Source organism: Blennius ocellaris (genome assembly GCF_963422515.1).
Source record: "Blennius ocellaris genome assembly, contig: SCAFFOLD_183, whole genome shotgun sequence".
Lineage (NCBI taxonomy): Eukaryota > Metazoa > Chordata > Actinopteri > Blenniiformes > Blenniidae > Blennius > Blennius ocellaris.
The window spans coordinates 58279-71228 of NW_027662222.1; the positions used below are offsets into that span (position 1 = coordinate 58279).

Below are 12950 nucleotides of genomic sequence, written 5' to 3' on the forward strand. Positions count from 1 at the left end.
TTCCGGGTTTATTTCCAGGTTTACTTCCAGGTTTATTTCCAGGTCTACTTCCAAGTTTGTGACGTCACAGAGTAACGTTCAATATGATAATTACACCACTTCCTGTTTGGAGACGCAACTTTGTATTTACTGTTGAGAGCTTCGTCTCTCAGTCCTTCACAACAAAAGACTCGCCTTCAAACTAAAACCCAGCAGATGGAGGTTATTGTTAAATAAAGCTTATTTTCATTATTATTGTTTGGATTATTATTAGTGTGTGTGTGTGTGTGTGTGTGTGTGTGTGTGTGTGTGTGTGTCCTGAAGCCCCGCCCCCTGCCAGCCTGACGTAGGTGGCGGGGTGACGTTGGTGGGCGTGGCCTCGGTCGCCTCACCTGCGGCTCAGGTAAATTGAGCTGCGACATCTCGGAGCCACCAAACCGGAAGCAGCTCGGACTCGGTGGAGTCGTTCCCAGACCGTCCAGCTCGTTCCCGCCATGAAGGTGACCGTGTGGAGCCTCCCGCTGCTCCTCCTGCTCCTCCTCCTCCTCCCGCCGCCGCTCCCCGCACAGCCGGACCCAGGGGCACCGGGGGGAGCACCGGGGGGGGCACCGGGGGTCCAGCCGCTGCTGGAGGCCGCGGAGCCGCGAGGCAACGGCAGCAGAGGTCAGGTCACGTGACGGGCTGTGTGTGTGTGTGTGTGTTTCTCTCTGTGTGTGTCTATGTTTCTGTGTGTGTGTGTCTATGTTTCTGTGTGTGTGTGTCTGTTTCTCTGTGTGTGTGTGTGTGTGTGTGTGTCTATGTTTCTGTGTGTGTCTATGTTTCTGTGTGTGTGTGTTTGTTTCTGTGTGTGTGTGTGTGTCTATGTTTCTGTGTGTGTGTGTGTGTGTGTGTGTGTGTCTATGTTTCTGTGTGTGTGTGTGTGTCTGTTTCTCTGTGTGTGTGTGTGTTTGTTTCTGTGTGTGTGTGTCTATGTTTGTGTGAGTGAGTGTGTGTTTCCGGTCAGACTGGTTGGACCACATGTCACCTGGGAACACCTGTCAGGGGGCGGGGCCTCACCTGCAGGAAACATTCATGTTCCTCCATCAGTTACTCTGATTACTTTGTGACTAGAAGAGTACTGCTGATGTCTACATGTAACTGGACAGGAAGTACTCTGAGTACTGGTGTACTCTGAGTAAGTGACGGCAAGAGACGAGTAATCTGATTACAGTAACCCAGCACAGGTAATCCTGATGGACAGGAAGTTTGTCCACCAGAGCAGGAAGCTGCTTCACTAGCAGCTTTTCAAAATAAAAGCTCTGCATGTTAGTAAGTAGAAGAATAAAAGGGTAGGGTAGTGTAGGGTTGGTAGGGTAGTGTAGGGTAGGATAGTGTAGGGTTGGTAGGGTAGGGTTGGTATGGTAGGGTAGAGCAGTGTAGGGTTGGTAGGGTAGAGCAAGGTAGGGAGGTATGGTAGAGTAGGATTGGTTGGGTAGTGTAGTGTAGGGTAGAGTAGTGTAGGGTAGGTAGTACTGGACACCAGTAACCAGTAGTGATACTTTGATCTGAACCGTTCTTGTTTATACATAAAGGGAAGATTCACTTCCTGGTTACTGGTCAACAGGGGATTACTATTACTACCAAGTACTTGTACTGCTACAGAGGATTACTATTACTAGGAAGTACTTGTACTGCTACAGAGGATTACTATTACTAGGAAGTACTTGTACTGCTACAGAGGATTACTATTACTACCAAGTACTTGTAGTAGCTGGGACTAGTTAAGACAGGTACAGGGACTAGTTAATGTACAGGTACTAGTTAAGACAGGTACTGGGACTAGTTTTTTTTTTTTTTTTTTTTTTTTAAATTATTTTTAAATACTTTACAGTCATTCCAATTTGCTGTTATAGAGAAAATAGAAAAGCCCAACATATCCACATGAGCAAGCAGGTGTGTTTGCGACTGTGGAAAGGAAAAACTCCCCCAACAGGGAGAAACCAGACTCAGAGGTGGAGGAATTCTGCGGACCGGTTGGGGTGAAAGGATAGAGGAGAGGAGAGGAGAGACAGAGAAAGGCTTGGTGAAACAAAATAAATACAAAATACAAAATACATACAATACCCTTGTTAGTGCTACATACAATTGTTTTTGTTTTTTTTTGATAATACATTAACCACAGTGATCTAAATATTTTCCAACTGCCATGTACTGGGACTAGTTAACGTACTGGGACTAGTTAACGTACTGGGACTAGTTAACGTACAGGTACTAGGACCAGTTAAGACAGGTACAGGGACTAGTTGACAGACAGGTACAGGGACTAGTTAACAGACAGGTACTGGGACTAGTTAACGTACAGGTACTAGGACTAGTTAACAGACAGGTACTAGTTAAGACAGGTACTAGTTAAGACAGGTACTGGGACTAGTTAAGACAGGTACTGGGACTAGTTAACGTACTGGGACTAGTTAAGACAGGTACTGGGACTAGTTAACGTACAGGTGCTAGTTAAGACAGGTACAGGGACTAGTTAAGACAGGTACAGGGACTAGTTGACAGACAGGTACTGGGACTAGTTAACGTACAGGTACTAGTTAAGACACGTACTGGGACTAGTTAACAGACAGGTACAGGGAATAGTTAAGACAGGTACTGGGACTAGTTAACGTACAGGTACTAGTTAATGTACAGGTACTAGTTAAGACGGGTACAGGGACTAGTTGACAGACAGGTACTGACATGGACCCAGGGTGGGCCCCTGCAGGCCCTCATGTTAACCTCTCTCCCCCCCCAGACCACTGCCGCCGCCCCCCCAGGGTGGGCCCCTGCAGGGCCTCCTTCCAGAGGTTCTTCTACAACGTCTCATCTGGATCGTGTCTCGTCTTCGTTTACGGCGGCTGTGAAACAAACAACAACAACTTCCTGTCTGAGGAGGCGTGTGTGTCCTCCTGCAGCGGGGTGACAGGTGTGTGTGTGTGTGTGTGTGTGTGTGTGTGTGTGTGTGTGTGTGTGTGTGTGTGTGTGTGTGTGTGTGTGTGTGTGTGTGTGTGTGTGTGTGTGTGTGTGTGTGTGTGTGTGTGTGTGTGTGTGTGTGTGTGTGTGTGTGTGTGTGTGTGTGTCCTCCTGCAGCGGGGTGACAGGTGTGTGTGTGTGTGTGTGTGTGTGTGTGTATGTGTGTGTCCTCCTGCAGCGGGGTGACAAGTGTGTGTGTGTGTGTGTGTGTCCTCCTGCAGCGGGGTGACAAGTGTATGTGTGTGTGTGTGTGTGTGTGTGTGTGTGTCCTCCTGCAGCGGGGTGACAGGTGTGTGTGTGTGTGTGTGTGTGTGTCCTCCTGCAGCGGGGTGACAGGTGTGTGTATGATGATGATGATGATGATGATGATGATCACAATGTGTTCTGTGTGTTCAGGCGACGTTCTCCCTGACGACTGGACTCCTGCTCCTCCTGCTGCTGCTCCTCCTGCTCCTCCTGCTGCTCCTCCTCCTGCTCCTCCTGCTCCTGCTGCTGCTCCTGCTGCTCCTCCTGCTGCTCCTCCTGCTGCAGTCAAAGCTCCTCGTAGGGCTCCTCCAGCCCCGACTGAGACCCTCCAGAAAAACGGTTTGTCCATACCTTACCATACCTTACTGAACCATGCCATACCTTACCATACCTTACTGAACCATGCCATACCTTACCATACCATACTGAACCATACCGTACCATAGGGTACTGTACCGTACTGTAGTAAACCATATCGTACCATACGATAGTATACCATACCGTACAGTACCATACCATTCCATACCGTACAGTACCATACCATACCATACAGTACCATACATTACAGTACCATACATTACGGTACCGTACCGTACCATACCGTACCGTGCCATACCTTAAGTGCCATAATATACAGTAGCATACCGTGTTGTGGCGTACTCAGCCGTACGGTATGGCCGCTATAGAAAGTTGTCTTTCCGTCAAGAGACCAGCAGGAATGTCCTCGTTTCATACTTCCTGGTCTGCGTCCAACCACGTGACCAAGCGTTGCTGTCGTCCAATCAGACGGCTGCGAGGCGGAGCCGGAGGCGGGGCCCTGCAGGGCGGCCTTACCCCGCTGGTTCTACAACCGCAGCACCGCCGGCTGCCACACCTTCTTGTACGGAGGCTGCAGGGGCAACCTCAACAACTACCTGACCCAGGACAGCTGCTTGTCCAGCTGTGCAGGTGAGACCTGTCCTCTGACCCTGTCTGTCCTCTGACCATGTCCTCTGACCCGTCCTCTGACCCTGTGTCCGTCCTCTGACCTGTCCTCTGACCCTGTGTCCGTCCTCTGACCCTGTGTCCGTCCTCTGACCCTGTCCTCTGACCCTGTGTCCATCCTCTGACCATGTGTCCGTCCTCTGACTCTGTCCTCTGACCTTGTGTCCATCCTCTGACCCTGTGTCCATCCTCTGACCCTGTGTCCGTCCTTTGACCCTGTCCTCTGACCATGTGTCCGTCCTCTGACTCTGTCCTCTGACCCTGTGTCCATCCTCTGACCCTGTGTCCGTCCTCTGACCCTGTGTCCGTCCTCTGACTCTGTCCTCTGACCATGTGTCCGTCCTCTGACTCTGTGTCCATCCTCTGACCATGTGTCCGTCCTCTGACTCTGTCCTCTGACCTGTCCTCTGACAATGTGTCCGTCCTCTGACTCTGTGTCCGTCCTCTGGCCCTGTGTCATCCTCTGACCCTGTGTCCGTCCTCTGACCTGTCCTCTGGCCCTGTGTCATCCTCTGACCCTGTGTCCGTCCTCTGACCCGTCCTCTGACCCTGTGTCCATCCTCTGACCTGTCCTCTGACCATGTGTCCGTCCTCTGACCCTGTGTCCGTCCTCTGACCATGTGTCCGTCCTCTGACCCTGTCCTCTGACCCTGTGTCCGTCCTCTGACCCTGTCCTCTGACCCTGTGTCCATCCTCTGACCATGTGTCCGTCCTCTGACTCTGTCCTCTGACCATGTGTCCATCCTCTGACTCGGTCCTCTGACCCTGTGTCCATCCTCTAACCATGTGTCCGTCCTCTGACTCTGTCCTCTGACCCTGTGTCCATCCTCTGACCCTGTGTCCGTCCTCTGACTCTGTCCTCTGACCATGTGTCCATCCTCTGACTCTGTCCTCTGACCATGTGTCCGTCCTCTGACCCTGTGTCCGTCCTCTGACTCTGTCCTCTGACCATGTGTCCGTCCTCTGACCCTGTCTGTCCTCCAGTCAGGGTCTCGTCCTCCCAGAAGCTGCCAGACGAAGATGAAGGTGAGTCGTCCTGAAGGGGACGTGTCCAGGTGCATCATGGGAGACGTGGGACTGCAGGACTGACGGAGGGTTTTGTGCAGGACTCTGCTGGACGTCCCCGGACCCGGGTCCCTGCCGTGCCGCCTTCCCCATGTTCTACTACGACCGGGACGCCGCCGCCTGCCGTCCCTTCCTGTACGGCGGTTGCCAAGGCAACGGGAACCGCTTCGACACGGTGGAGGACTGTTTGAGCCGCTGCGGCGCCGCGGGAGACCTGGACCGCCGAGACCAGGACCGCAGCCACTGGAGCACAGGTGAGTCTGTCCTGGGTCCCCCCTGTCCCCCCCGTCCCCCCAGGTCCAGTCACTCCATGTCCGTCCCCCTCCTGTCTGCAGCCATCTTCCTCTTCGTCACCCTGGCCGTGGTGTCCCTCCTGCTCCTCGTCTCCCTCGTCTTCCTCACCTGGAGACGCCGCCGGGCCCCTCGTCGGACCTCGTCCTCCAGGTACTGGACCAGACCTGCCGGCCGGGTCTTGGGTCCCGGTCCCAGTCTAACGTCTCGTTTGTGTCCTCAGCGACAAGGAGGAGCTCCTTCCAGAGGACCAGTCCTCTCTGGACTCCCTCAGTGTCCCCGGGACCCCCACACCACCAGTCAAGGCCTGAGGGATCTCCAGGTCCAAGGGGGGTCTCCAGGTCCAGGGGGGTCTCCAGGTCCAGGGGGTCTCCAGGTCCAAGGGGGTGGAGGAATTTTCTTGATGTCAGCTAAAGGAATCTTTTATTCATACAATTGTTTGTTTTAATCACATTAAAGTTGTTACAGTCTTCCTCTCTGCTCACACCGAGTTAACTTAGATTAACTCGTGTTAATACAGATTAAGGAGTTTTAATCAGAATGAAGTTGTTAGTCTTCTCTGCTCACACCGAGTTAACTTAGATTAATTTAGATTAACTCAGATTAAGTCGTGTTAATACAGATTAAGGAGTTTTAATCAGATTAAAGTTGTTACTGTCTTCCTCTCTGCTCACGCCGAGTTAACTTAGATTAACTCGTGTTAATACAGATTAAGGAGTTTTAATCAGAATGAAGTTGTTAGTCTTCTCTGCTCACACTGAGTTAACTTAGATTAATTTAGATTAACTCAGATTAAGTCGTTTTAATACAGATTAAGGAGTTTTAATCAGATTAAAGTTGTTACTGTCTTACTCTCTGCTCACGCCGAGTTAACTTAGATTAACTCGTGTTAATACAGATTAAGGAGTTTTAATCAGATTAAAGTTGTTACTGTCTTCCTCTCTGCTCACACCGAGTTAACTTAGATTAACTCGTGTTTATACAGATTAAGGAGTTTTAATCAGATTAAAGTTGTTACAATCTTCCTCTCTGCTCACACCGAGTTAACTTAGATTAACTCGTGTTAATACAGATTAAGGAGTTTTAATCAGATTAAAGTTGATACAGTCTTCCTCTCTGCTCACACTGAGTTAACTTAGATTAACTTGTGTTAATACAGATTAAGGAGTTTTAATCAGAATGAAGTTGTTACTGTCTTCCTCTCTGCTCACGCTCAGATTAACTCAGATTCCTCTGACGTTGAACTCCTGAGCTCCAAGCTGAAGACATAGGTCGAACCGGGTGTGAACTCCAGTTCCCATGATGCACCAGGTGCAGAGCTTCAGGGGGCATGCAGTCTTTTCGGGATGATGGCAGGATTATTTATTGTCTGGATTGAGTGTTTCGGTGTTTCTGGGAACAATAAAGTTTCTGTTTCTGACTCTGGTGTTTGGAATCTGTGGACGTCTCCCGGTGACAGGAAGTGACATCACTCCAGGCCCAGGCCACCTCCAGCTTGACCTTGGGTTCCATTTCCCTGACAACGGTCTGAGAAAAGTTTCCATGGCAACACTCTTAATGCAATGCCCGTTTCCACGGCGACGGTAGTTTTCATGCTGATCCAGCAGGTGGTGCTGTTTGATGTCCCGCCAATAATAGTAATGACTCACCTGGTGACCCGGTGGCTATGACGCATCAGGTAATGACTCACCTGGTGACCCGGTGGCTATGACGCGTCAGGTAATGACTCGCGTCAGGTAATGACTCACCTGGTGACCCGGTGGCTATGACGCGTCAGGTAATGACTCACCTGGTGACCCGGTGGCTATGACGCGTCAGGTAATGACTCACCTGGTGACCCGGTGGCTATGACGCGTCAGGTAATGACTCACCTGGTGACCCGGTGGCTATGACACGTCAGGTAATGACTCACCTGGTGACCCGGTGGCTATGACGCGTCAGGTAATGACTCACCTGGTGACCCGGTGGCTATGACGCGTCAGGTAATGACTCACCTGGTGACCCGGTGGCTATGACGCGTCAGGTAGTGACTCATCTGGTGACCCGGTGGCTATGACGCGTCAGGTAATGACTCACCTGGTGACCCGGTGGCTATGACGCGTCAGGTAATGACTCACCTGGTGACCCGGTGGCTATGACTCACCTGGTGACCTTTCACTACGTCATCACTCCGAACCTCACCCAAGAGATATCGGTGGGGAATCAAAAATGGCGGTGTTGCGGGCGCCGCCATACTTATTTACCGGTCGCCACCATTTTGAAATAGTGCGTACCGGAAGTGACGTTCACAGACGCGACATACAGGAAGTGACGTTTCAGAGCGCGAACGTCTGGAATTACAGTTTTCGGAGGCCGCCCCACCGGAAGTGACGTAGGAGGACCCACTCGCCGGAAAAAAACTGTGCGCCGCGCTTCAAACGCACGTTTGTTTGCATTGCATTGTTTTCTTCACACGTGTACTCTGAGCTCAACAGAGAAAAGGATTGTCTTCTGCTAAGGTAAATAATTGCATTTTTTTCTATGTGTAAAGTATCAGCCTGCACTAATAAGAACGAAATGGTAGGTGGAGTTATACCAGTATTTAGAGACTATGTTTATACTGGCACTGGAAGACCGGAGCCAGATCAGCTTCACAACCTTCCATGTTCATCTCTCCCCAACTGTGTCAGTCTGTCCACATGTCTCTGCTGCTTTATTTCTCCGTCCAGACAAGTCACAGTTTACTGTGTGCCTTCACTTCTCACTCCTGCTAACTGCAGTTTCATCACAACATTTAGTTGCGTTTACGTCCTAAATGGCTGAATTTTGTCACGTGGGTGAAAAGCCTCAAAGCGGTGTGCATCAGCCTGCACTAATAAGTAGGACATGGTTGATAGGTGTCATTATATCAGTATTAGTGAGAGGAAGCGTCGTTGTATAGTTATGTTGGGAGCAATTCAAGTAAGATCAGCTCAAAGTTATGTTGCTCTTTTTTTATCTTTGTTCCATGTGTTGGTTTATTTAGACCCGTACTGGTATTTTTTATCATACTGCATTACTGGATTTTTACAACCTGACTGGGATTTCTGTGTTATTATCAGTGCATCCAAATTAGAGAAAGTTTAATGGTTGTGAGGGAGATGGAATATCTTCTATATAACATACTGCAATGAATCACTTGGATGCTTGTCAGTTTGCAATCATCAATGAGAGATCAGTACATTTGAACAAATACTAATGATTCTGATTTAAATGTTTTCTCAGATGCAGTGTTCAATCAGAATGTCACGTCATCGTAGCAGCGAATGCTTGGGCATGGAGCATTCATATGCACACCCAACAATGCACACAGCATCTGTGCTGACCACGGATCCAGAGACCGTAAAGGAATTGAGTGTCGCATGTCTGCATGCAGAACACTCCTGTGACTCATCAATCAAGTTTGAGATTTTTTATGTAACATAAGCTCAGTTTGTTTATTTTTATTCATCTGTATTGCTACAGATCTTCGAGATGCTGAAAGAGATGGAGGAGGTCACAGATATCAAGAAGGGGGACCTGAGACTCATCCATTACATTTTTGATGTTATGCTTCCAGAATTAAGACGATCAATCAATGGAGGACATCGTAGAAGTAGTGGTCAATATTTAGTGTCTTTTGAAACCTATCTGCATGCACCTTGTCGATCTTTTTCAGATCATCATCAACATCCTGATGGCTGAAGGTCACACAAGGCTTCAAGCAGAGGTCATCATAGCCAGTGGGAGAAAGTTCTAACAAGCTCCTGTCGTCTGTGCTCTCATCCTCCCTGCCGGATCCATCCATCCATCCATTGGCTACCGCTTTATCCGGGGCCGGGTCGCGGAGGCAGCAGTCTGAGCAGAGTTGCCCAGACTTCCCTCGCCCCAGACACTTCCTCCAGCTCCTCCGGTGGCACCCCAAGGCGTTCCCAGGCCTTGGCTCCGTGGCTCAGGTGGTAGAGTGGTCATCTTCGGAGTGAGAGGTCGGAGGTTCGATCCCGGTCTATGTGTCGAAGTGTCCTTGGGAAAGACACTGAACCCTAAATTTGGGACTTTGGGACTACCTCAGTGTGGTTAGAAGGCGCTATATAAATCTAGACCATTTACCATTTACATAATATCCACCTGGATGTTCCTCCAGTGTTCTTGTGCTTCTTCAAACTGAACATGATCCATGAAACCGTCACTTGTCCTTTTAAATATGGCGGTGACCACAAACAAGCATGTCAGCGGCCGTAAGCCACCACTATGATGCCGCACTGGCGAGGTTTGCGTTTTGAGAGTAGTATGGCGCTGACCGTGAGCAATAATGGCCGCATCCATTACATTTTTGATGTTATGCTTCCAGAATTAAGACGATCAATCAATGGAGGACATCGTAGAAGTAGTGGTCAATATTTAGTGTCTTTTGAAACCTATCTGCATGCACCTTGTCCATCTTTTTCAGATCATCATCAACATCCTGATGGCTGAAGGTCACACGAGGCTTCAAGCAGAGATCATCATAGCCAGTGGGAGAAAGTTCTAACAAGCTCCTGTCGTCTGTGCTTTCATCCTCCCTGCCGGATGTCCAACAATATAGTGCTTTGAAGTCTCTTTGATCTCTCTGTCTGTCCTCTCCTCTATCCTCTCACCCCAACCGGCCAGCAGAATGCCGCCACCTCTGAGTCTGGTTTCTGCAAAGATTTCTCCCTGTTAGAGGGACTTTTTCCCTTTCCACAGTCGCTCATGTGGATTTGTTGGGTTTTCTCTTTAAAAGTGCTTGTAAAATATAATAAAGAACAATGACGTGATTCATGGATGGTTTTATTCTTTTAAGGTTGTCAGAGGTACTTTTTGAAGGTTTGTCATGGACATTTACTCTGAAGTACTCTCCCTCTTCAATCCACTGGGCTCTGGACCTTATAAACACTCTACGAGGTTTCAGTCCTGGAGGAGCGCGGTTGTATTGTGGATCATGTCCTCTTGCCTCCCACCGACAGTGACGCTGTAATTGTGCGTCGGAACAAAACATATTGCATGTAGTACTGCCTCCCACCGACAGTGGCGCTGGGGTGGTGATTCGGATCAAAATGGCCACTCCACATTTCACCATCGAGTGTGTGTGTGTGTGTGTGTGTGTGTGTGTGTGTGTGTGTGTGTGTGTGTGTGTGTGTGTGTGTGTGTGTGTGTGTGTGTGTGTGAGCGGAAGCGTCATCAGAGGGCGCCGCAAAAACGTCATGACGCAGCGTTTTCAGACGTCATCTTTCAGCGCCCGTCCCGGAAGTGTGAGGCAGGATCCAAAATGGCGCCGAAATGCAGGCGGAGGAGGAGGAGAGAGCAGCCCGGTAACCGTTAACTCGGAAACCTTTAACCAGCAGAGTAGTTAAATAACCAGGTAACCGGCGGTTACTAGGAGCGACGAGGACCGTTGGCCCACTACCGGAGACCCTCCCCGGAGGCCCCCCGCTACCGGAGCCCCCCCCCCACCGGATCCTCCCCGGAGGCCCCCCCCCCACCGGATCCTCCCCGGAGGCCCGGCCACTGGACGCAGGTTCGCCGCGGAGTGGAGCTCAGCGGCTACATGCTAACCGGGTGAGTCACGGCGAGCTGAACTGAACCACCGGAGCTGGTCCGGTCCGGTCCGGTCCTGATGAGGGGTGGTGGGTCCTGGTACTGACCCTGGTCCTGGTCCTGGTCCTGTATGGGTTCAATTCATCATAATGAATCTCAGCAGGAAGCCGATCAATCAATACCATCAATCAATATCGATCCACGTTTTTTCACTTCCGTTTCGATACCGATACCAGAATCTCTATCTGCTGGTACTGTTCTGGTACCAGTTCTTTACTTTAACATTATTATTATTATTATTATTGTTATTCTAGTAGATTTCACATGAGGCAGTAGACCTCAGGTCGTCTCTCCAGACGACCTGAGGTCTGAGTGACGTCATGGTCTCTAATGAACTAGTTCTATAAACCATGTGGACAATGTGAGGGTCTGAGTGACGTCATGGTCTCTAATGAACTAGTTCTATAAACCATGTGGACAATGTGAGGGTCTGAGTGACGTCATGGTCTCTAATAAACTAGTTCTATAAACCATGTGGACAATGTGAGGGTCTGAGTGACGTCATGGTCTCTAATAAACTAGTTCTATAAACCATGTGGACAATGTGAGGGTCTTAGTGACGTCATGGTCTCTAATAAACTAGTTCTATAAACCATGTGGACAATGTGAGGGTCTGAGTGATGTCATGGTCTCTAATAAACTAGTTCTATAAACCATGTGGACAATGTGAGGGTCTGAGTGACATCATGGTCTCTAATAAACTAGTTCTATAAACCATGTGGACAATGTGGGGGTCTGAGTGACGTCATGGTCTCTAATAAACTAGTTCTATAAACCATGTGGACAATGTGAGGGTCTGAGTGACGTCATGGTCTCTAATGAACTAGTTCTATAAACCATGTGGACAATGTGAGGGTCTGAGTGACGTCATGGTCTCTAATAAACTAGTTCTATAAACCATGTGGACAATGTGAGGGTCTGAGTGACGTCATGGTCTCTAATAAACTAGTTCTATAAACCATGTGGACAATGTGAGGGTCTGAGTGATGTCATGGTCTCTAATAAACTAGTTCTATAAACCATGTGGACAATGTGAGGGTCTGAGTGATGTCATGGTCTCTAATAAACTAGTTCTATAAACCATGTGGACAATGTGAGGGTCTGAGTGACATCATGGTCTCTAATAAACTAGTTCTATAAACCATGTGGACAATGTGAGGGTCTGAGTGACATCATGGTCTCTAATAAACTAGTTCTATAAACCATGTGGACAATGTGGGGGTCTGAGTGACGTCATGGTCTCTAATAAACTAGTTCTATAAACCATGTGGACAATGTGGGGGTCTGAGTGACGTCATGGTCTCTAATGAACTAGTTCTATAAACCATGTGGACAATGTGGGGTCTGAGTGACGTCATGGTCTCTAATAAACTAGTTCTATAAACCATGTGGACAATGTGGGGTCTGAGTGACGTCATGGTCTCTAATAAACTAGTTCTATAAACCATGTGGACAATGTGAGGGTCTGAGTGACGTCATGGTCTCTAATAAACTAGTTCTATAAACCATGTGGACAATGTGAGGGTCTGAGTGACGTCATGGTCTCTAATAAACTAGTTCTATAAACCATGTGGACAATGTGAGGGTCTGAGTGACGTCATGGTCTCTAATAAACTAGTTCTATAAACCATGTGGACAATGTGAGGGTCTGAGTGACGTCATGGTCTCTAATAAACTAGTTCTATAAACCATGTGGACAATGTGAGGGTCTGAGTGACGTCATGGTCTCTAATAAACTAGTTCTATAAACCATGTGGACAATGTGAGGGTGCCCTGTT

At 48.9% G+C, this 12950-nt stretch overlaps 1 protein-coding gene across 2 annotated transcripts; it reads left to right on the forward strand.

The window, feature by feature from the left end:
• Positions 1 to 423: 423 nt before the first annotated feature.
• On the forward strand, positions 424 to 6979 carry LOC308148068 (kunitz-type serine protease inhibitor 6-like). Of its 2 annotated transcripts, XR_013937177.1 has the most exons (9): positions 424 to 642; positions 2756 to 2926; positions 3370 to 3558; positions 4006 to 4167; positions 5188 to 5229; positions 5310 to 5522; positions 5604 to 5712; positions 5783 to 6131; positions 6331 to 6979. XR_013937177.1 is itself a non-coding variant. In XM_080521492.1 (8 exons), exons 1-8 carry the CDS (start codon positions 474 to 476, stop codon positions 5868 to 5870), a joined length of 1143 nt encoding a protein of 380 aa, XP_080377618.1. In that variant the 5' UTR covers positions 424 to 473; the 3' UTR covers positions 5871 to 6979. The 2 variants fall into 2 exon arrangements, 1 of the variants encoding a protein (XP_080377618.1); XM_080521492.1 differs by having other exon boundaries at positions 5783 to 6979.
• Positions 6980 to 12950: the final 5971 nt, after the last annotated feature.

Bases quoted from the DNA above. Each gene is read 5' to 3' on its own strand.
- LOC308148068 (XM_080521492.1), top strand. From the start codon at position 474: ATGAAGGTGACCGTGTGGAGCCTCCCGCTGCTCCTCCTGCTCCTCCTC. The intron at 4,168-5,187 runs GTGAGACCTGTC...TCTGTCCTCCAG, and splicing joins CTGCTTGTCCAGCTGTGCAG to TCAGGGTCTCGTCCTCCCAG. The intron at 5,230-5,309 runs GTGAGTCGTCCT...GGTTTTGTGCAG, and splicing joins GCTGCCAGACGAAGATGAAG to GACTCTGCTGGACGTCCCCG.